This window comes from Liolophura sinensis, chromosome 4 (genome assembly GCF_032854445.1).
Source record: "Liolophura sinensis isolate JHLJ2023 chromosome 4, CUHK_Ljap_v2, whole genome shotgun sequence".
Lineage (NCBI taxonomy): Eukaryota > Metazoa > Mollusca > Polyplacophora > Chitonida > Chitonidae > Liolophura > Liolophura sinensis.
The window spans coordinates 21,604,498-21,629,067 of NC_088298.1; the positions used below are offsets into that span (position 1 = coordinate 21,604,498).

At 40.0% G+C, this 24,570-nt stretch overlaps 1 protein-coding gene across 1 annotated transcript; it reads left to right on the forward strand.

Annotated features, from left to right (window-relative positions):
* Window positions 1-24,114, forward strand: LOC135464728 (armadillo repeat-containing protein 8-like). Its single transcript, XM_064742248.1, has 20 exons — window positions 1-64; window positions 1,665-1,738; window positions 3,623-3,694; window positions 4,617-4,759; window positions 5,731-5,828; window positions 6,440-6,532; window positions 7,463-7,543; window positions 8,496-8,571; window positions 8,830-8,981; window positions 9,333-9,539; window positions 10,097-10,183; window positions 12,291-12,455; window positions 13,358-13,444; window positions 14,437-14,529; window positions 15,746-15,895; window positions 16,746-16,841; window positions 18,679-18,774; window positions 20,049-20,121; window positions 20,400-20,499; window positions 21,280-24,114. The coding sequence occupies exons 1-20, from the start codon at window positions 44-46 to the stop codon at window positions 21,311-21,313; spliced, it is 1,998 nt and encodes a 665-aa protein (XP_064598318.1). The 5' UTR covers window positions 1-43; the 3' UTR covers window positions 21,314-24,114.
* The last annotated feature ends 456 nt before the right edge of the window (window positions 24,115-24,570 follow it).

Here is a 24,570-nt window from a genome sequence, read left to right on the forward strand (position 1 = left end):
GTTTTGATGGTACATGTAATTTGACGGCCGAACTTCATCCTTTATGATGATTTTATCGGCAATGGTGAGAAATCCTGGCCCTGTTTTGTCTTGTAGACGACGTGTCTTTTGTGTGAAGCCTTTGTCGGCGATTGCTTGAGCGTGATAAAGTGATGAACTGAATGAGTAGGCTAGGAGCTGAAAGTGAACGTGTGCTTGTTCCAGTTACTGATGTTGTTGCACATGTCAGCTCGGCTGTTTGGGAGCCGTCAAATTCACTTTCTGACAGTCTGCTGGCCGGAATGACGGCACAGATACTTGTCTTTTGAACAGCCTGATGTTGCGGCGTATCTCTCTACCGACTTGCTGTTATGTGGAACCACAGTTAGATTTTGCACACCCTTTACATTAGTTAAAGATACGATAGCTCCGAAAGACCCCCAATTCCTTTTAATATACTGGCCTAGCGTCGTTGCAGTCTCGATGTTTGCAGTGTTTATTTCATACTCAACGAAGGTCCAGGCCGATTGTCTTTGTTATCGAACAAGTCTTGCACAAATAAAAGACACCAACACAAAGACTTGCTTTCCGCACCCACCGCACCGACGCCATACGTCTCTACTCGATTGAGAACAGATTTATTACAGCCTTGAAGGCTTCCACAGTATACGCTCCTCGGCGAATATCGCCATCTTCCCACTACTCCACTGTGAAGTAGGACATGCGCGTAGCTGTTCAACATGGTGGCAGTGGCCGAGAGGCGTATACCGTGGAAGCTGTTTTGGCTGTAATAAATCTGTTCTAAAACATGTAGGGACGTATGTTGGTGGTGTGGTGGTTGCAGGAAGTAAGTCTTTAGGTTGGTGTCTTTTATTTGTGCGAGACTTGTTCGATGACAAAGACAATCGGCCTGGACCTTTGTTGAGTACGAAATTAACGTTGTAAGTGTCGAAACTCTAAAGACGCTAGGCCAGCATAACAAAAGGAGTTGGAGTCTTTTGGGGCTAAAGATAAATATGAGACCCCTTGATTTCAGGGTATTAAATCTATGATTCACACCATCTGTACTGCAGAATAGAGCTGTAAAACCGACATTGTTGCCCTAGCTGTCGTTGACCGGATTCTGCAGATATTCTTTGTGAAATGCTGATCATTGAAGTCCTGCCAAATGATCAAATCAGACTGTCAACTTTATCATCTCAAATCCATTATGAATTAATGTCATTGAACTTTTGTCAGTGAAATATCTTTATATATTTGACATTAAACAGCGACAATCAGTCTTGAGATTTTGAATTCAGAGTAGTTTGAAACTGATGAACTGTTTTCACATCACCTAACCAAAGCGCCAACCATTGACTATTTGGGTGAAAATGTTGTATATTGTAAATTTCTTTGTCAAGGTTGATGTTTCTCCATGTTAACTTGATTTGTCTGACTATTCTTCTTTCAGACTCGCCAGCATTGTGGTCAATACATTAAATGCTTTTATCAAAAGGTGAAAATTACCGGAAGCTTAATTTTTGTGTAGAAATTATGAAGTGTATTATAAATAAAACTTGTTCAACTTTATGTGAACAAGAAAAATCCCTTTCTCTGTCAATGGACCACACTAAGCATTTTTGTTATGTTAAGCAGAAAATGGCTACATTTAATTATTGCCCTACTTTTGTAATTTTTCACAGGATGTGGATGGTTGCCATGGGTACATCGATGATTTGTTTTCTAATGAATCTGACAAATGGTTAGATGCCACAACGTAAGTGAACAACAAGAATTCTACGAGTAATGGTGTGCCAGACTACAGTATAGTTACATATATTTCTTCATCACATGCATGGAGATACTAAACATTTCTTGTCATTGTGCCTAGTACCTGTGACCCTCGCAGCAATGCAAAGGATGTTAGTTCAAGTCCAGCACCTGCATGTCTTGTCCACAGATTTCCTCTCTCATTTTATGTGGGAAAATTAATGGTGGTGAGTTTCCGTGGGTTCTGCCTGGTTTCCTCCCACTATGATGCTGGCCCCCGGCGTGTATTTAACTGAAATATTCTTGAGTATAGTGTAAACTCCAATCAAATAAATAAATCTGGTCATATGTGGGAAGGTCTGCAAGCAACCTGCAGATGGTTCATGGTTTCCCCCTGCTTTGCTCGGTTTCCTGGCATCATAATGCTGGCTGCATTGAACACCATGCAGTCTGCATTGAACACCATGCAGTCAAATAAATAAATAAATCACCTTGTAAATTGATCAGTGTTTTTTTTTTAGATTTTGTGTTTATACATATTCGTGTAGCCCAGCAAAGATATACATGTATATTTTAGTCTTGAAATGAAATAGGTGAAATTGTATAATATACGTGTGTATTTGCTTTCCCCTTTGTAACATGGTGTACATGGTGAAAGTAATGTAGCAGAGTACTTGTCAACATGCATGTATTAAATATGATGAAAGTAAAGCAGTTCTCAGTATGCCACAGTGACAAAAGCACTTCTCAGTAAGCCACAGTGACAAAAGCCGTTCTCAGTATGCCATAGTGACAAAAGCAGTTCTCAGTATGCCAGAGTGACAAAAGCAGTTCTCAGTATGCCAGAGTGACAAAAGCAGTTTTTGGTATGCCAGAGTGACAAAAGCAGTTCTCAGTATGCCACAGTGACAAAAGCAGTTCTCAGTGTGCCACAGTGACAAAAGCAGTTCTCAGTGTGCCACAGTGACAAAGCAGTTCTCAGTATGCCACAGTAACAGAAGCAGTTCTCAGTGTGCCATAGTGACAAAAGCAGTTCTCAGTATGCCACAGTGACAAAAGCAGTTCTCAGTGTGCCACCGTGACAAAAGCAGTTCTCAGTATGCCATAGTGACAAAAGCAGTTCTCAGTGTGCCACAGTGACAAAAGCAGTTCTCAGTATGCCACAGTGACAAAAGCAGTTCTCAGTATGCCAGAGTGACAAAAGCAGTTCTCAGTATGCCATAGTGACGAAAGCAGTTCTCAGTATGCCACAGTGACAGAAGCAGTTCTCAGTATGCCACAGTGACAGAAGCAGTTCTCAGTATGCCATAGTGACGAAAGTAGTTCTCAGTATGCCACAGTGACAAAAGCAGTTCTCAGTAAGCCACCGTGACAAAAGCAGTTCTCAGTATGCCACAGTGACAAAAGCAGTTCTCAGTATGCCACAGTGACAAAAGCAGTTCTCAGTATGCCAGAGTGACAAAAGCCGTTCTCAGTATGCCACAGTGACAAAAGTAGTTCTCAGTATGCCACAGTGACAAAAGCAGTTCTCAGTATGCCAGAGTGACAAAAGCAGTTCTCAGTATGCCAGAGTGACAAAAGCAGTTCTCAGTAAGCCACAGTGACAAAAGCCGTTCTCAGTATGCCAGAGTGACAAAAGCAGTTCTCAGTATGCCACAGTGACAAAAGCAGTTCTCAGTAAGCCACAGTGACAAAAGCAGTTCTCAGTGTGCCACAGTGACAAAAGCAACTCCCAGTATGCCACAGTGACAAAGGCAATCAAATAATTAATATGAGGAAATACAGAAAAGTACTGTAACATTTATGCTTCTGGAGATGATGATGTCATCGTGTGTATTAACTGTGTTATAGTATGAAATAATCGTACATGTTTCTTTTCCATTTTACACAGAAAAATAAAGTATATAGTTATTGGGAACAACAAGCAGAAATCGTGCATCATCAATTATGGTGTCATTCCAAGGTAGGTTTACCTATATCAAGAATTAGATCACAATCAAGAAAAAATAAAACAATAGATATATCAACATATTCTATACAAAATTAATCTCTAGCCCATCTGTGTTTGAAAAATTAGTTTTCAAACAGTCTTCAGTTTTCATATTTACTGTTCAGCAAACTGGTCAGCGCTTGTACATGTATTTTGTAAACAGGAGAAGTGGATTCAATCCCAACCCCAGCCAGGCATAAGAGTTTACACAACAATTGTCTTGGTCCTTCGGAGTTTCTGCCAGCTTAAGGGCCAGGCCGTGTACTTGGGGTACTGCGAGAAAAGGACACTGTTGTGATATGACAAATGCCCAGTGGACAGTTTGAGACCTTTCTGACTAATATATTCATGTACATATATATGCATGTCCAGGGTTAGGCCTCACCTTTTTATATTTTTGTTTTATAGATTGTGGTGCAGAATGAATCCTTTGTCAATGTTGGAGGAGGGTTTAAAAATCGAATTTAAGGGAAATGTGGACTTTATCATCTTCTCAATGTCATGTTTACTTGATTACTTGAAAACCTTAAAAAACTGGAAAATAATATTAAAAAAAATGTCTGTGTTGGACCCAAAAAGGATAGATTTACAGTTTTATTTTGTTTTCCAGATTGTTGTTTTTTTAGTGTCGGCTCACCTGTAAAACAAGTAATAAATGTCAGGTAATCGATGTTGTTGATTGCAAGGATTCTGTGCTGATCCAAGTTTAGTAAATGATATACACATTGACCACTCAAAGGTCTTTTGATCAATATGGTTGTGGGTTTCCCCTGGGCTCTGCCTGGTTTCCTCACACCATAATGCTGGCCGCCATCATATAAGTAAAATATTCTTAAATATGGTGTAAAACACCAGCCAAATAAATAAGTAAATGTTTCTTCTGTTTATGTTGCAGGCTGCTCCAGTGGATGATAGACGATGTGACCCCCATAGAGCTACGAACAGAGGCTGCCGTGGTGCTGGGGAGTCTGGCTAAGGGGGTAGAGGAGAACATTGACTGTCTGGTGGAGGCTGGAACTGTGTCTGTCTTACTCAAGGGTTGGTCAAATCTCATGGAGTTGGGGAGTTGCTTGGGGGGGGGGGGAGGGGGGAGGCAAAGGCTTTACTCAATGATATTTCACTTCACTTAAATTGTGTGTGTCAGTTGTTAGGGTTTTGGGTGGAGGAAACCAGCCTGAGCCTGGAGAAAATCACTGGCCTTTAGAAAAAACGATAAATGTCATGAATTTTGTCAGAGAGAGGTCATGAATTTCGAGAAAGTCATGAAAAGAATTATGAATTTTCTTTACTCTGAGCATGTTAGTATATACCTGTACTAATGTGAAATGTCCTGTATGTCTACGGTCTCTGTTTTCTGTTATTTCCTAATTAGGTAGAAGTCATGAATTTTCATATTTGGGTAATCAGAAGTTAAATAAATATAACAACCCTGGTTCTTTACAAGGTACCAAACAATCCTGGTTTTTCACCAGGTACCAAACAATCCTGGTTTTTCACCAGGTACCAAACAATCCTGGTTTTTGACAAGGTACCAAACAATCCTGGTTTTTCACCAGGTACCAAACAATCCTGGTTTTTTACAAGGTACCAAACAATTCTGGTTTTTCACCAGGTACCAAACAATCCTGGTTTTTCACCAAACAATCCTGGTTTTTCACCAGGTACCAAACAATCCTGGTTTTTCACCAAACAATCCTGGTTTTTCACCAGGTACCAAACAATCCTGGTTTTTCACCAGGTACCAAACAATCCTGCTTTTTCACCAGGCACCAAACAATCCTGGTTTTTCACCAGGTTCCAAACAATCCTGAATTTATCAGATGGAACAGCAGGACTGTCTTACATCGTTGGTTGTAGTTCAATACCTGCTGCGTGAAAGAGAGAATCTTTCACTTTTTGTCATGTCCATTTCCAGTGTATCTGTACATGTTTATTATAATAGTGTGCAAAAAGGTCTGTCAGCAACCTACGGACCTACATGATTATTGTCTACCGTATTATGGTTTCAGGCCTGTCTAACAACAATCTGAAGTATGTTGAAGCCTGTTTGAGATGTCTGAGAATCATCTTCTCCAGCTCACTTACAGCTGTCGACTTTATTTATCAGGTAATCAAAATTAAAAGGTAATGCAAGTGAGAAGCTCTGGCAGCAACCTGTGGATGGTCGTGGGTATCCCCCGAGCCCTGCTCAGTTGACTCCCATGGTAATGCTGGGTGCTGTCGTATAAGTGACATGATGTGGAGTCGAACGTAAAACACCAATCAAAAAAATAAATTAAAAAATAAAATTTTCATCAATATCTGGTAAATAAAAAATCAGCAGCCAATTTTAGGCTAGGAAACCGTTGCCAACGTCTGGTTAGAAAAATCAATCCAGTCAGTGACCGATTGAAAACGTGTGGCCAGTATGTGGTAGAAAAAAAACATGCTTCAGGTAGCTGATTAAATAGGACTATCGCCATTGTGGGAGAATACACATAGTTTAGTCTGTCAGAGTTAAAAAGGAAAGGTGAAAATTTAACTACAAAAAAGGGTGATAGTGAAGCACACTAGATGTAAACTTTGCATATGTCATAAGGATTTTCAAGAAGAGCTTTTTTCAGTGGACAGAATTATTCATGCAACATTAGTGAGTTGTAAACTTTAGGAATTTGTTGTTGTAATGAGTTCAGTAGTTCTGTCTAACATTTGTTTTTCTTGTTTTTTTACATTACCCAGGATGCCACAGTGATACCTCACCTCATTAACATAATCTCCAAGTCCGTCTGCACTCAGGAATGTATCACAACTATTTTTGCTGATTGCTGCAAGGTGAGAGTCCAGTGCAGGCTTCTGTGCATGCATCAGCCAAAATTACGTTATGTTCTGATGTTAGATGCTGATACGGGGGCTTCCATGGCTGCAGGGGTTAGCACGCCAGCACGGCGCAATGACCCATGTGCCTGTCATCAGTGCCGTGGCTGTAAGTTCAGTTCTGGCTTCCTCTCTGGAGGTACGTGGGAAGATCTGTCTGCAACTTGTGGATGATCGTGTTTTACCCAGGGTTGTGCAGGCTTTCCTCCCACCATAATGCTGGCCGCCATAATATAAGTGAAATTTTCTTGAGTACTGTGTAAAATGCCAATCAAAGGTGCAGTGCTCCAAACTTCCCCACCCATAGGTTATGCAGTTGACATATAGGTCAAATATCCTTGAGTATGGCGTAAAGCACCAGTTTTCAATCACTGGTACATACGATGTGGGTTCATTGTCTTGCACAGAGAATTTGTAGGTTGACCTGCTTGCACTATTTTGGGGGGCCATGGTAATAGTCAGTTGATGGCACTAGAGGGACCGTTTCCACTGTCTAACGTTACGTAGAAGCTTGTCTGTCACTAATGGCCTGTATCTCTGTACATCACATGTAGGAAAGTAGTATACTTCAAGCCTCTGGTTTCCTCCATGCACACTGGTTTCCTCCATACGCACGGGTTTCCTCAATGCACTCTCGTTTTTCCTCCATGCTCTCTGGTTTCCTCCATGCACACTGTTTTTTTCTATGCACTCTGGCTTTCTCCATGTACACTGGTTTCCTCCATGCACTCTTGTTTCCTCCACTCATAAAACTAACGGCCATCGCATAAGTGAAAAATAAAGGTATGGCATGAAAAATTAAAAGTTAAATAAAACACTAGTGAAGTAAATCCCTAAATACAGAATATGGATATAAAACTTTAATTTGCCTTTGCTTTGCGCTTACAGACGGAGACTCACCAGTCCTTACTGTGTAGCAATGGTGCCATTGCTGCCCTGGCCCCTCTACTGTGTTCCAACATTTATAAGGTAAGCGTCGTGTTTATGAACATACTTTAACAGTCACAGCCGTTTCTTTCTGATGCCTTGGTACATGTATCTTTATAAGTCAATTTTTAATCTGGAATTCTTGCGCAGCTATGGAATCAGCCATATCAGAAAAACCGGGAAACATGATGTTGTGTCACTTGTACTTAACACTTGTATTTGAGTTTCTAAATTTGCGTGATTTTACTTTGAGTGATAGAGGTTGGTGATGTCATGAATGAAGTGTTCACTTGAAACTAACAGTTACAGGGATAGCACACACTGGGTTGAAGCAGTCTACATAGATATTCACATACTATGGTAAATAACATAAAAGTTTGCTTGAAAAACGTGCCTTTTGGAGGCAAATACATGTAAATGTCACAAAATTAAGAAATAATGATTCTTTATTTGAGCATTTTTTAGTTTAGTACAGTAAATGTGGAAGGGTTGAAATTTTAGAAAGACGCGTTGCAGGCATATTAGTGCTAAAATTTTAACTCTTCCATATGTAATGTATTGAAATGAACAACAATGGCTAGATACAGTGTCATTATTACCGTTGTATGATGTCTTCTCACTCAAACCCATCAACAGAACTCCCAGAATCAGGCAAACTTAACAACTTACCCATGGATGGAAGTTTAGGCCATTACAGTATTTATTTATTTGATTGATGTTTTACGCCTTACTCAAGAATATTTCACTTATACGACGGTGGCCAGCATCATGGTGGGTGGAAACTGGACAGAGCCCGGGGGAAACCCACTACCATCCGCTGGTTGCTGCGGACCCTCCCACATACGGCCTGAGAGGAAGCCAGCGTGAGCTGAACTGACAGTGACCACATTGGTGAGGGGCTCCTGGGTCATTACGCTGCGCTAGCGCGGTAAACAAGTGAGCCTCGGAGGCCCGTCATAGATAAACCAATAGATATTTTTCTCTGCCATCACAGGTTCAGATGCCCACACTGTCATGCTTTGCCATGATGTGTTACCAGAATGAGCAAGTGTCCATGGCTGTGGCCACAGGTATTTCTAAGTTTCGTCATTTTTTAAAATGTCCTTGAGATCATGTGAGTTTTTGTAAACAGATTTGTAAACACGATATTTCTCAAATTCATTAACATTGTTTAATTAGTTTTCAATGAACCGTATTGTTTTTCATTTACCTTGACATATTTTTCAAGGTCATGCGCCTCCATTTCCATCCGCTGAAAACACATTATCTCTTGTAACTTTGGTGGGTGGATATGTATTGGATTGCACTGTATTTTTGTGTTATTCCAGCCACTTACAATGCAGAACCGATTCCAAACCTTTTTGTCAAACTTCTGGCAAGGGACAAGACTCATGAAATGCAGATGGCTGCTGCCCAGTGTTTGACATATCTGTGTAGAGGAGGTGCCATTAGTCCAGACAACCCCATCATAGTGCTTAAGGTACGGACATTCTGATTTGTCAGTTCATTTATGTCCTCTAATTGGCAACAGCCCTCTCTATTGGTCTGTCATTTTCATGTGATATTGCCATTATTGTTGTGTTGGGATGAAAAGACAGCTGATGATACAGTTCACATATCTTTAATTATAAGCTTTTGTGTAAAGTCTCAGATAAGTGAATAATTTTAAAGTAATTAACACTGAGCAAAGAAAGAGACAAAAAAATAAACAAAGAAGTCTAAGAAAAATCCCAATAAAAGCTTCCGAATAGGTCCATATCTGGAAGTTTCCAGGGGTACGCCTAGCAAACATAGTTTTAACAATGTCTCTGTTGTGATGTGTGACATGCAGACTCTTCCCACTCTGGTGAGGATGTGTAAGCGGGAAAGGAGCATTGAGGAGCGAGTGGAGGGGGCAGAGGCTCTGGCATACCTCATAGAGGTGAACTCTGACCTCCAGAAGACAGCAGCCATCACCGATCATTGTATACGAACACTGGCGGAGTACCTCAAGTTTACAGAGGTGCATCAGTTCATTGTCAAGAATCATCAGCGTAAGGTAAGTACAACTGTACTTGTGCACTTACAGAAGATTTTTGTTTCATTATTAACCATGTAGATATAACAGGACTATACAGACTCATATTTGCGAGCTTTTGCAAGAGTAGTCTTGCATTGTCTTTAATCACCGCAATAAGTACAGCTGTGAACGATTTTTTCGCCTTCTCTGAAATATGTACCATGTTCTTTTGCCTTTGACTGAATCCATTTATGACATGTTGTCTTATGCTGTCATGATGGTTATCTTGAACAGATTTGAATCTATTTATAGCCAGACCCATTTAACAAAAGACCCATTTAACAAAAATGTATTTTCATTTATTTATTTATTTGTTTGATTGGTGTTTTACGCCGGGGGAAACCCACAACCATCCGCAGGTTGCTGACAGACCTTCCCACTTACAGCCGGAGAAAAATGTATTTTTTCTTCAATGAATAGATATTTGCTTTTTTAAATGGTATATGTTAATAATTATATCATTTTTTTTATTTCATTTATTTGGTGGTTGTTGTTGCCTCTGTGATGTGCATCTTTCTCTTCACCCATCCACACAGGATGTCAGTTCCATGGATGAACTCAAGCAAGCTGCGTTCAAAGCATTCGCCGCACTGGCTGCCAATGACGAGGATATTCGAAAACGGGTGAGATATTAAGCTATTTTTGACGCAGAATCTACCAAAACTGCATACTTTAGTTGTGTTGTAAGTCTTGGTAATTCTTGCAGCCAGTTACATTTTGTGTTAAAGCCTGTCAATTTAGAACAGTTGTACACGTAGGGGTGAGGCAGGCGTGAATTTCATCCGGTTGTGTCGACACGATATGGCTGCATTATGTTGCAATGCATGTATCCAATTCTAAAACGTGCATGGAAAATAACTTAACTTAATAAATAGCTCGGGAAAAGTATGGGCAAAACTTCTGTGGAAAAGAAGCTGACTTTGTTTATAAACAGCAGCGTGTTTTGTTGTGCTTTGTTGTTGTTGTTGTCTCGTCTCATAAGTGATGTAGTTATAAACATTTAGTGTTCTGTGTTGTACAAGAATGGGAAAATGTGCACAAAAGCATTAAAATTTAAGGATAAAGAATTGTACTGGTTGATATTTCTGGGCTATTTTGGTGAGTACACACACTGTAAAGATTCGGCCTGACTTACAACACTGAATTGGATGCCTCAACATGCAAAACCGTAAATGACCTAAAATTTCGCTCAGAAAGGTGCATACTTAGAAACAAATAAATGTCATAAAATAGTATTTTTGGTGCTGAAGATTTTCTATTAGAATATCATCCCATGTTCAGGCAAACCTCAAAACACCTTTTTAAATCAATAAGACTCTCAGAATCAAGAAAAATGGGTCAGATAGTCATGGACAAAATTTATGGTCACTTAGGGTAGCAATACGGATGGAAGTGAGCACTGTACACAACACTGGTGGAGAAAACTCCCTGGAGATTGAGCGTGACCACCCACTTGTTTGTGGATGCAGTGTTCTGGATCGGTTTTTGTGATGTATTTATGTGTCACATGTGGAAAAGTTTATCAGTTGGTTGCCAAACAGGCAGTGGTTTTATACTTCAGGGACAGATTTTCCTTCACCTTGTGAAGCTAGCAACCATCATATGAGTGAAACAGTCTTAAATATGCATTAAATTTCAACAAATCAAATCAATCATTGTCAGTCAAACTTATTTCACTGACTGGAAATGAGTGGGCTGATGGAGCAGGGTTTAGACAGGATAAACACTATGGTGAATGACCTTAAGATTCTCCCTTAGACATGGACAGAGTATCCCATAATTCATTGTGTTGATTGTGGCTCTTACTGACTGGGTGCTGTGGGAGAGCATTGGGATGGTCGGGATTATATGGATGGTTTCTGAATGTACTAAACAAGCTCATGCTACACTGGGCAGTCTGTATGCGCTCCTGCCACCAACACTTCACGTTTTCCTCAGTTTTAATCATAATGAATTTAGTACATAAAGGCTTACTTCATAAAAGGTGCACCTTGATTGTTTTATGATTGCCATTTAATGATGAATGGGTATTTGGGAGAAAACTCCCAGGATATTGAGTGTCACCAATCTGTACCTTAAAACACATGTTTAGTGGCATGTCAAATATTTGTTAAAATGCAGAGCTCTTCATGTTCAGAACTTAGCACCCCGTGAATCCTTACTTGCAAACTACCAACAGATGATGTCAAACTACATTTACAGCAACAACTTACAATCAGCAGGTCTCGAAATCTCCACATACATAGGAAATAAACAGCCGTTCACAAGATAGTGCTGCCAAGTGACGTCCACGTTACCCTAACAATTGTATGTTGCCGTTTCGACGTCTGCAGTGCCACTCAGTGTAGCATTTGTACACAGCTTGTTTGGCATGTCCATGGAGAGAGATAGTGTTTGCATTTAATTTATAGGTTTGTAATAGTCATTGTCTGACTTGATACTTACTTCAGCTTAATTCATGAGTATAATTATAAATGCATGTGGACTGGCCGGGAGACCTGTACTCGCTGTAAGTGACTTGACCCCATGTGGCGGGGATAAGAGACCATAGCTGCCATGCAGGGTAATGGAACAGACGGGGGGCTAATCACCCATTTCTCTCATCTTATCGCCAACTCAGCCCGTGCGAAACTTTACGTCATTTACTGTAATTTCCCATTTGCTGTAATTTCCCATTTACTGTAATTTCCCATTTACTCATCCATTTAGTCAGTCACTGTGTTCTTTCAGATACTGGAAATGGATGGGTTAATGGAGCAAGTTGTAGACGGGATGAACAGTAACTCTGTAAAGGTCCAGGTCGCCTCTGTCCGATGTCTTCACAGTTTGTCGCGTTCTGTACAACAACTCAGGACGACCTTCCACGATTACAACGTCTGGAAACCACTAATGAAGGTCAGGAGTGTTTTATACAGTTTTGTGGGGTTTTTTTGTTATGTGTGGGTTTTTCGGGGGAAGGGGCGGGTTTATGATGACATGGGTGTAGTTGAAAGAATCATATTACAACAACTGGAAGTGTGAAGCTTATTTAACTTTGTATTGAAAGAAAGCGTTAAATTTTGTGATATGGATACTTCAAAGACACTAAATATATACACAAACGGAATGACTCCTTGTCTTTATGCAAAAACCAAAGGAAATATACATTCTCTCTGGCAATAGCTGGTCCCTATCATGAATATGTCAGGAGGATTGTCAGGTACCTGGCAAAGCAGCAATGTTTTCTCCTGGACTCTGCCAAGTTTCCTTCACTCATAAACCTAACTGCTGACAAAGAAGTGAACTTTCTTAAATGGGGGCTGAAACACCAATGAGATGAATAAAAAATCAACATTGAATGGCCTTTCCCTTTAAGTCTCTGTTCTGTTCTGTTCATTCTCTGTCCTGTTCTATTAATTCTCTTCTATGTTCTGTTCTGTTTCCATGACTCTCTTTTCTGTTCTGTTAATTCGCTGCTGTGTTTTGTGCTGTTTCTTTAACACTCCTTTCTGTTCTATTAATTGGCTGCTGTGTTTTGTTCTGTCCCTTCAACACAGCTCTGTTCCTTTAATTCTCCATTCTGTTATGTTCCTTTAATTCTCTGTTTTGTTCTGCTCTGTTCCTTGAACTCTCTGTTAGGTTTTTCCTTTAACTCTCTCTCCTGTTCCTTTAATTCTCTGCTCTGCTCTCTTCCTTTAACTCTCTGTTCTGTTCCTTTAATTCTCTGCTCTGCTCCTTTACCTCTCTGTTAGGTTCTGTTCCTTTAACTCTCTCTTCTGTTGTGTTCAGTCTCTGTTCTGTTCTGCCATTACATGTAGATAATCCAGAATGGCCCCCACGAAGCCCTGGCTGTCACCTCCTCTGTGCTGTGTAATTTACTGCTGGAGTTCTCACCCAGTAAAGAGGTAAGCTTCCAGATTTCTGTATACCAGTGGTGAGCACAACAATCATCACCTTGTATAAACTAGAAGGTCTCAATGTTTGCTCTTGTGATTACATGGCGGTATGTGTGGGAAAGTTAGTCAGGTTTGCCAAGTGTCAGTGGTTTCCTCCTTACAGTGTGGTTTCCTCCTTACAGTGTGGTTTCCTCCTTACAGTGTGGTTTCCTCCTCACACTGCAGTTCCCTCCATCCACAAAACGGATCACCTTTGTATACTGTAAATCATTGACCTTTTCGACCTCTAAATATGTTTTTTTAGTGAAATCTGTGTATATAATTATTGTGATAATGACGATAAAACAATTTCATTTGTGTCACTAAAGATACAAGCTTCCTAAAACTGTGCTGATTATTTCTCTACAACCCCATCGTTCTATCCGAATGTGTCTAAATATTGGTTGCAGAGGCGGATCAAAAAGGTTGAAGAATTAGGGTAACTGGGTGTGGCATTAAGTAAAAGTCAGATAAATAAATAAAAAACATATCTGGCTGAGGGAGCTGCGTATTATGTGAAGGTTTGTCCGCTGACAATCTGTAAACCACCACCATGTAAAGAAAGTATTCTTCAAAAGAAGATATAAATACATAAGTTATTTACATTACTAAATATGCATTGTACAGTAGATGTGATAATTCTCTGTCTCAGCCTTTGGCTTATATTCCTGGCCACCTGTAATTTATACCCCAAATACATCCATCAGGTTCGACACTGCATGGTGTCTCTATTATTTTAATGAATAGGTTAAAATTCTCAAAACGTCAATACTTAAGCTCTTCAAGAAAACTGAAGAAGCTTGTGTTAAACGGCGGTTTTATGAATGCATGGGATTCTCAGCATTGCAGCTATGTTGCTATGGAGTAGTTTTATGTGTTGATTGATTGATTGATTGATTGATTGGTTGGTGGTATTTGTACATGCACTTACAGTAGTAGTATGTCATGTCATGCTGTTTCAGCCCATACTGGAGGAGGGAGCTGTGGAGATTTTGGTGAGGCTGACATCACATGAGGACCCGTCCCTTAGACTGAACGGCATCTGGGGACTGATGGTAAGAGGCACTGAAAATCTGGGGGACATTAATACTACAAAACGGCCTGCTTAGGGTTTGAACCATTGGCCTATTAAGACAGAAGTTGGTGCTTTTACCACGAGGGGCCACAGTTACTCATGTTGGTGTATAAAGCCAGTATAATCTCTAAACTCCATTAAAGTCCGTAAAAATTAAAAAAAAAAAAAAAGTATCAAACAACATACAGTTTTGTGACATTTCATGACTCTCTTTTTCTTCTTGTTTTCGAGCACTCTTGTCAAAATAGGGTGAGATTTCTACCCCGGTCTTTTCTATATCTCTCCGGAGAGAACAGTATTCCTTGACTGGGTGGGGACGCTGGCATGACATTTCAGTGAGGCAGCAGCATGTTAACATGGGGACATTGAGCCCAGTCTGTAACAAGGGGACACCAGTCTGATATGACTGAAATAAAGTTAAAAGTGATGTGTAACAATGTACAGGGGTTGATTCTGCAAAGCCATTTCTGACTTTAGTCATAATTTAAAAGATGATTTCAAAGCTTGTTTTTGAGTTTTAGAAATTAAGGTTTTGTACCCCTCATCAATCTTATCTTGAGACATATTTGTGAAAATTTCAGTCCAGTACCAAAAACTAAACGTTGTACAGAGTTTTTAAAATTTTGACATAAGTCAGAAAGGGCTTTGTGGAATCGGTCCCAGGTGTAGAGTAGAGGGTCTGCTTTGGAAGCGGTAGATTCAGGGTCAATCCTGGCTCAATCCACACCTAAGACCTTAAAAGAGGAAGTTGTAGCTTCCTCGCTTGGTGTTCAGCGTGAAGGGGATAGTGCAACGACTGGTATCATTATAATGGCTCAGGCAAGGCACCTTACTTGCCTTCAGTAAGGCATCTCAGTGAAGCAGCACTAGATAAAAGAGCAGTGGAAATCTGTCCTACAACAAGGAGGCACATTACATGTACTCTAAGGATTCTTTCGTCATCATTTGACTGAAAAATTGTTAAGTACGACGTTAAACCCCAAGCACGAACTCACTCGCTCAATTCCAGGTGTAGAGCTAGATCAGTTGCGATCTGTGGTATGTTAAAAAAAAGAAAAACACTGCGCTCCTGTTTTATGATAAGAAGTTTTCTGGTGGAATCATAGGTGGTGAAAAAGAAAGCTGCAATGTTGGACCATTTTCATTTTTAGATTTCGATAAACACCATGTTTTTTCGTTTGAATTTTTTTTTCCAGAACATGGCATTCCAGGCCGAACAGAAGCTAAAGACCCACATCATAACGTCAGTAGGACCAGACAGGTTGTTGAAGCTTTTGTCTGACCCCATACCCTCCATTCTCATCAAGACACTGGGGCTACTGAGAAACCTACTGTCTGGCAAACCGGTGAGTCTGTAGGTCCTTAAAATCTCTCATGCAAAGATAAACCACACAGGAGCCTTTCACCAATGCAGCCGCTGTGAGTTACAGTCCAGTTCATGCTGTCTTCCTCTCCGATCAGACGGAAGGTCTGCCAGCAGGCTGGGGATAATTTCTGCCCCCATAACGCTGGGTGCTGTAGTCATATAAGTGAAATATTCTCGAGTACAGTGTAAAATATCAATCATAAGGATAAATAAATGACATTGTCGCTGATGTGCAGGGACAGTTTTCACAAAAGATATTAAGTTTAAGTTTATTGTAAATCACTAAGATCACAACCGTGGCACTAACTTACAATTGATTCACACTTGCAAGAAGGGATTGTTAGCTGTGACAGTCGTAACTAACAGTCCAAAGTTATTATCGGGTCAACCCTGGATGTTTGGTAAGGTTGAACATCGATGGTTCTTGTGGAATTGAGTCGTCCACAACCCACTAATCGTATTGAACATGAATAAATGAAAAATTATGAGTATTGCGTTCAGCCCTTGGCAAACCCATGAGTGATTGATTTGATTGATTGATTTTGATTGGTATTTTTACGCCGTCCTCAAGAATATTTCACTTATATGACGATGACCAGCATTATTATGGGAGGAAACCAAGCAGAGCCCGATGGAAACCCAGGACCATCCGCATGTTGTTGCAGATGGTCGTGGGTTGCACATTCCTACGCACGTCCAGAGAGGAAAATCCGTAAGTAAATAAATGTGTAATCATACTTTTGTTTATGAGTGGGAAATTCTTGAGATTAGCAATAAAAAAAAACAATCCAATATTAAAATCGCTAATACTTCTGTTTCTGCTGTTTCAGCATATTGATCTGCTTATGAATATGTATGGCAAACAGATGATCCAAGCTGTCATTCTCATCCTAGAGGGAGATCACTCTCTGGACATCAAAGAACAGGTGAACTTCAGTTATCTCCCTTTCTGTCTGAAAGTGAAGTTAATTTTCCCCAGAAGCATGTACCTTTGTGGAAGTGTACATGTAATATCATAGACCAGATATGTCTGTTTACTGCAGAATGTCTACTCATACTTAAATGGACATACCATCAATGTTGACAAAATTGTGCTGACATTTTAGAAGACGTCTACATAAATTTGAGACTTCTAGATGTCTACTTATGCGTATCTGACTTTGAGTGAAGAATGGAATGTTCAGTTTTATCCGGAGGTTTCCCTTCGACGATCAACTCACTCAGCTCACTGTGTTTAGAAGGCTGATTTTTTGGGTCAGTTACCTCCCCTTTGTTGTGTAGCCGACGGGAGATGTTCTATGAACTTGAAATGTCAGATACGGTATTGTGTTGTATTTATGTGGTCTACCATGTAACTTCAGTCCCACTGCACAGATCGTTGGGAATTACGAATACTTCATTAAACATTATCGATAGAGAGGAAGATCTTTTTTGGTATGCTCTAGCGGTATAATTCAGTTTCAATCCATCTGTACGATCCACGAGCAAGCGTTGCATTGTGGGAATTTTTGAGCTGCCTCATATGCATGTTATCTCATCAGGCGGTCAGTTTAGACCAGTGACAGATTTCCCCTTATAAATCTATTAATTGACATATTTTGGAAAATATAGGCCCAGGAGGTTTAGTTAGGAGTCAAATGCAACTCATTTTTTTATTTAGCAGAACCAGCTCAAAAGTTCTGAATATGTCTCTTTTAAATGTTGTACATGTGTGTTTTTTGTATTCTGTAAAAAGGTCCAGAAGGTACATATCACGTTATCCCCTATGTAACAGACGTTGTGGACGAGTAAAGATGTCCCCCTAATGTAGCATAGCAAAATGCCTTCATTTATTTTTATTTTTTTTGTATATTTGATTGGTGTTTTAAGCCGTACTCAAGAATATTTCACTTATGCGATGGCGGCCATCATTAGGATGGGAGAAAAACGGGGTTGCATTGGTGAGAGGCTCCTGGACCATTATGCTGTACTAGTGCTCTTACCAACTGAGCCACAAAAGCCCCCTCTTTTATTCTTAGGAAAATGCCTATTTTTGAGTAACTGTTAGCATCAGCATATTCACTGGGTGTGTATGATTTCGGATTTCCAGATATAGTATTTCTGCAAAGCTTATTTGGTGATTTTTTTTGTGTCACTGATGGAGAGGCAAACATTGGGCTTTTCAGTATCTTCTTCATGGGGTGACCCATTTTGTTTTCACCCAGGCTAGGGCAGTTGGGTAATCTTTAACTTCACGGCTGTCTTACAGAGTAGTACGTTTGTCAGGCTGTTCCTGACCGCCTATACTCACCAGCCTGAGTAATGATACAAGTGAAATATTCTTCAGAACAGCACATAACCCATCAGGGGCCTCAGTGGCTCAGTTGGTGAGAGCGCTAGCGCAGCGTATTGACCCATGAGTCTCTCACCAGTGCCGTTGCTGTGAGTTCAAGTCCAGCTCATGCTGGCTTCCTCTCTGGCCGTACGTGGGAAGGTCTTCTAGCAACCTGCGGATGGTCATGGGTTTTCCCCGGGCTCCGCCCGGTTTCCTCCCACCATAATGCTGGCCGCCGTCGTATAAATGAAATGTTCTTGAGTAAGGCGTAAAACATTGATCAAATAAATAATCAAAACCCATCAAAAGTAAATAAATTGAATGTAAAGACACACCATTTTCTGTGTCATCCCACTGTGATGCTGCCCGCTGTTGTATAAGTGAAATGTTCTTGAGTACGGTGTAAAACATTGATCAAATAACTAACTAACTAAATTTTGTGTTGACAGACACTGTGCATCCTGACAAATATAGCTGACGGAAACTCTGCCAAAGATTATATCATGACAAATGAAGATGTGCTGAAGAAATTGATGAGTTATATGGTGGGTAAATGAACAGGGTTGATTTTGTAAAACTGCCTCTGCCTTCGTTTGGGATCTACCCTAATTTTTAAACCTTTTTTAACACCTCTGCAAAAAATATTTTGAAACATTCTGAGAGAACTACAGTATATGATGGGTAGAGAAATAATTTGCACAGTTTTATGAAGCTTGCATCTTACGTGACGCAAACAAATAATTTATAAAGTCATTTTCATAATAATTTTATGCATAATTTACATTTAAAGGGATACAGAATAGATGTTGATTGGATGACAATGAATATAGGGTTTCCCAGGTTAAATCTTGCAGTCTTGGTCACACTTGAATAAATGCACCGTGCCTAAAGTTCAGCTTATGGTAGGCATAGCCTGGGTTTGCCTATCTCTCACACCAGCCAATCAGAATGGATTCTGTATTTTTTTTAAAAAAAAAAAGTGTCTTTAAAAGGTTGAAAAGGTTAAAGTGTTAGGAAACGCTACACTGAAATAGATCAGATGTATGTTCAAAAGAATGCAGGGAACAGGCCAAAGTCTACTGGTTAAATGCACTATTTCTTGTAATAGCTATTAAGATGCACGAGTTGAGGGTTCAAACCCGACCTTGGACAGGAAATTTCAGCTTTCAATGTTTGTAGGGCCTTGAAGAGATGAAGTCAGTGACATTTGATTCGTAAAGCTAAACTTTTACAAAGACTGTTGTCATCTATATTTAAGAACTTTTGCTACATCATAGAAAGCATTTAAAATAGGATATGATATGGTGACCATATTTCAGACCAGATTTCACATCACTTTCAAACCCGTATTTGTTTCCCGAAAATTGTTAAAATTCATTTGTATTCATCCCTGATGAATAAGCTGAAAAGCAATTTAGTGAGTCCCTTAGTCTATCAAACAGCCCCTGATGGTCAGTTATTGTGTCTCCATCTCCATAACTACGTGTATTTATATATTATTTCTTGTATATTCCTTTGGGACCTAGTATTTTAGGTTGTTTTAGATAAGGATCTGTCGATTAACAGCTTAGAAATCCCCTTTGTGGTGTAAGTGATATATGAATGTTTGACTTGACGCTTTGATTGTGTGGTTAGCCATGTGTTCCCCTCTGGCTCTGCCCGGCTTGCTCCCACCTTAATACCGGACTTTGTTGGATAAGTGTGATATTCTTCAGTTCGCCGCAAAACAACATTTATTTATCAAATAAATAAATAAAAATATAAATAAATAACACACATTTTTGTGGTTCATTTTTTTCCTCTGTGTCGTGTGTTTCAGATGTGCACGAGTGTAAACCTCCAACTGACGGCCACTCTCTGCATCACAAACCTCATCTGGAATGATGAAGAAGGTATTTTGTTATATATTTTAGTTTAAAGAAATTAGACAGATTTTGTAGTCTTGGGAATTACAAAACTTGTATTGAAACGGAGAAATAGGTATGAAGAATGGAAAAAATGCATTTGACTTGGTAACATTTTGAAAGTTTGATTCAAAACTGAGTAGTGTGTGAATATGTGTAATTTTCTGCTTAATGTTAGATTTGTCGTATTAAAACTTGAGGCCTAAATGGAACATCTGTTGACATGCACAAAGAAATGAAAACAATCAAAAGTGTATGTCTTTCAGGTGCTCACAGTAGACAAGCCAAACTACGAGACATGGGTGTGCAGAAAATCTTACATCAGTTACAGACGCAGACTCATCAAGACCTTATACTGAACGAAAAGTAAGTGATGATACTGGCAATGAAAAATTGAAGTAAGGCTCATTAGGTGGACACCTGAAAACTGAATAAAAATGTATTTTTCTGTTTGCTGTAGACTTTTTTATAGGCATTCAAATGATTGAATTCTATAGTGGGGTTTAGGAACCGTATACAGTGTACATGATATAACTGGATTTATAGGAATATCAAAGAGAAAGAAAAGGTGACCCAGGGCCTTAAAATACAAACATTTGACAGCGTTTGATTCAGTTTTTTTTTTAAACATTCTTTCCTTTAAATCTAATTAAAGGGATGTTGGGGATGGTGAAAGTTCTCTGATAAAGGTGTGGTCAGCTAAAGTTTATATTGTGAACGACTTTCTCTCGTCTGAATGAAAAGGCATCTAATATTAATTATTGTGTACAACGCGCTAATTTGAAGAGACAAGAATGTTACAAATGAAACACTGTATCTGCTCAACGGGATGTATGTTTAACAATTTTTAACGTCTTGAGGTTCACCAAAGTGTTGTTAACAAGGAGTGTGCTGAAAGTCACATAGTTACACAGTATAGATGTGTAGTAACCACGCTAACAGTCGGGTGGGTAAAAATCATAACATAGGCTGAAGAATACACAACTTTTGAATGATAAGCACTGGTGTAACGTTGGGAATATTCTGTTAGCACAAAGAAACAGTCCATTACATAAACTGTACACCTCCGGCTCATTGTAGGCATTGCAAGGTGATGAATATGAACTTTAATAACATGAGAAAAACTGTAATGTTGAATTGTTTCAGAGTGAAAGCTGCTCTTGAGCAGTTTGGAGGATGAAATAAGCTCTGCCACGGACTTATAGGGCCAATCTGTACCATCCTGTGAGGTGTTGAGCACTACACTGATAGCAAGACTAGCAGGGTTATCTCCCCTGATCCTAATGTGCTCCAAAGCTGTCTCCCTTTATTGTGCATGCCTGGAATGAGGGTATTGCTAAAATAGATGTGCGGATTTTAATAGAAGGACAGGCGAACAGTGAAAACCAGTTAATGGAATGAATGCAAAGTGACAGAAGAAAGTATCTGCTACCAAACTTTGGGTGAACTGCACATGTATCGACAGAGGTACGGGTAACTGTAAGAAGAGAGAGAGAGGAAATATGATGTCAAGCCACAGTCATGATCTGTTAGTTATATTGTTTTTGAAAACAGTATGAATAAATTCATGTATGCACACTTTATTTAATAATATGCAGTTTTGTCGCAGTTCATATGTTCCTAAGTGAACAATACATTTTAATCTTCAAAATGTTTTGAATTATTTCCTCCCATTCTAATTGTGGCAGCCATAGAGTAAGTGAAATATTCTGAAGTACGGCGTAAAACAAACAAACAAGATAAATAAATAAATCTTTTGAATTATGTTTGCAGATTGAAGTTTGTGGCTCACATTTTTGAGGATCTAGAGTACTTAATCTATGACATTTTTTTTCTACATTTAGTCATGGTTGGTATGCACTAATGCTGGTATTGCTCAGCCAGAAGTTCAAATCCCATTATTGTCACTTTTCCTGGTCAGTTTAGATTTACACATCTACATATACACATTTACACAATGTAAGCCAGCCTAGTAGTTTGCCAGTGGAGAGCTTGGTTTGCCAGTGGGGAGTCACAAGCCTGCCAGTGGCTTGCATGTAGTGAGAATGTGACTTGCCTGTGGTTAGTCACAAGCCTGCCAGTGGCTTGCCTGTAGTGAGAATGTGACTTGCCTGTAGTAGGCACAAGTCTGCCAGTGGTTTGCCTGTAGTGAGAATGTGACTTGCCTGTAGTAGGCACAAGTCTGCCAGTGGTTTGCCTGTAGTGAGAATGTGACTTGCCTGTAGTTAGTCACAAGTCTGCCAGTGGCTTGCCTGTAGTGAGAATGTGACTTGCCTGTAGTTAATCACAAGTCTGCCAGTGGTTTGCCTGTAGTGAGAATGTGACTTGCCTGTAGTTAGTCACAAGTCTGCCAGTGGCTTGCCTGTTGTGAGAATGTGACTTGCCTGTAGTTAGTCACAAGTCTGCCAGTGGCTTGCCTGTGGTGAGAATGTGACTTGCCTGTAGTTAGTCACAAGTCTTCCAGTGGCTTGCCAGTGGTGAGAATGTGACTTGCCTGTAATTAGTCACAAGTCTGCCAGTGGCTTGCCTGTAGTGAGACTGTGACTTGCCTGTAGTTAGTCACAAGTCTGCCAGTGGTTTGCCTGTAGTGAGAATGTGACTTGCCTGTAGTTAGTCACAAGTCTTCCAGTGGCTTGCCTGTAGTGAGAATGTGACTTGCCTGTAGTTAATCACAAGTCTGCCAGTGGTTTGCCTGTAGTGAGAATGTGACTTGCCTGTAGTTAGTCACAAGTCTGCCAGTGGCTTGCCTGTTGTGAGAATGTGACTTGCCTGTAGTTAGTCACAAGTCTGCCAGTGGCTTGCCTGTGGTGAGAATGTGACTTGCCTGTAGTTAGTCACAAGTCTTCCAGTGGCTTGCCAGTGGTGAGAATGTGACTTGCCTGTAATTAGTCACAAGTCTGCCAGTGGCTTGCCTCTAGTGAGAATGTCACTTACCTGTAGCTAGTCACAAGTCTGCCAGTAGTTTGCCTGTAAGTGAGAATGTCACTTACCTGTAGTGAGCTATAAGGTTGCCTGCAGAGAGTCACTAATCAAATGTAGTGAGTCACAAGTCTGCCAGTTGTTTGCCTGTAATGAGAATATCACTTAGGTGTAGTGAGCTATAAGCTTTGGTGCAGTGGGCCACTAGTCAACCAATGGTTTACCAGTAGTGAATCACAAGTCTACCAGTGGTTTGCCTGTCCTGAGTCTGTGACTTGCCTGTAGTGAGCTACAAGTTTGCCTGCAGTGGGCCACTAGTCAACCAATGGTTTACCAGAAGGAGGTCAAAAGTCTACCAGTGGTTTGCCTGTCCTGAATCTGTGACTTGCCTGTAGTGAGCTACAAGTTTGCCTGCGGTGGACCACTAGTCAACCAATGGTTTACCAGAAGGGGGTCAAAAGTCTGCCAGTGATTTGCCTGTCCTGAGACTGTGACTTGCCTGTTGTGAGCTACAAGTTTGCCTGCGGTGGACCACTAGTCAACCAATGGTTTACCAGAAGGGGGTCAAAAGTCTGCCAGTGATTTGCCTGTCCTGAGACTGTGACTTGCCTGTTGTGAGCTACAAGTTTGCCTGCGGTGGACCACTAGTCAACCAATGGTTTACCAGAAGGGGGTCAAAAGTCTGCCATTGATTTGCCTGTCCTGAGACTGTGACTTGCCCGTTGTGAGCTACAAGTTTGCATGTGGCAAGTTGGGTTTGCCTGTGGTGGTTCAAATAGTCAACCAATGGTTTTGCCTGTAGTGAGTCACTACTGTGCTAGTGGGTTGCTTGTATTGAGTCTGTAGTTTGCCTGCAATGAGTCCACAGAATGGCAAATTGACTGCTTATAGAACTGTACAATTGGCTGGAGAACCTTACCAACAAGTTTTAAAAACTGTGCAGTCTAGATTACAGTGATGTAAACAGAGTGAGTAGAAAAAAATGGAAATGATAGTTGGTCTCCCTACAACTTGTTTTTGCATAAGTAAATGGATTGTGGAAGAAAACCTGAAATTTCCTTTGAAACAAAAAAAAAAAAAAAAAAAAAAAACGTGAAAACTGACATTATTGCTTAACTAGTTGAATGATAGAAAGCTGCTGAGAGTGAGACTGTTAGGTGTGCTAGTGAGGTACTAGTTGTGTGCAAGTGGCTTTGACAAATTTATCATGGTTGTTACTAAGTTCATACGTACCAGTACTTTAATTTAGACAATATTATAGTGGACATGTATATAATTTACTGTACCTTATATTCCCAGTTCTCCATGTACAGTTATATTATCTATGTTACATGTAACATTTGAAACAAATGTGAATAATATCAAAGTGAACTACATGTAATTCCATTGTCGTTTTTTATCTTTCATTTATTTATTTGTTTATTTATTTGATCGGTGTTTCATGCTGTACTCAAGAATAATTCAGTTATGTGACGGCAGCCAACATTATGCTGGGAGGAAACCGGGCAGAACCCAGGA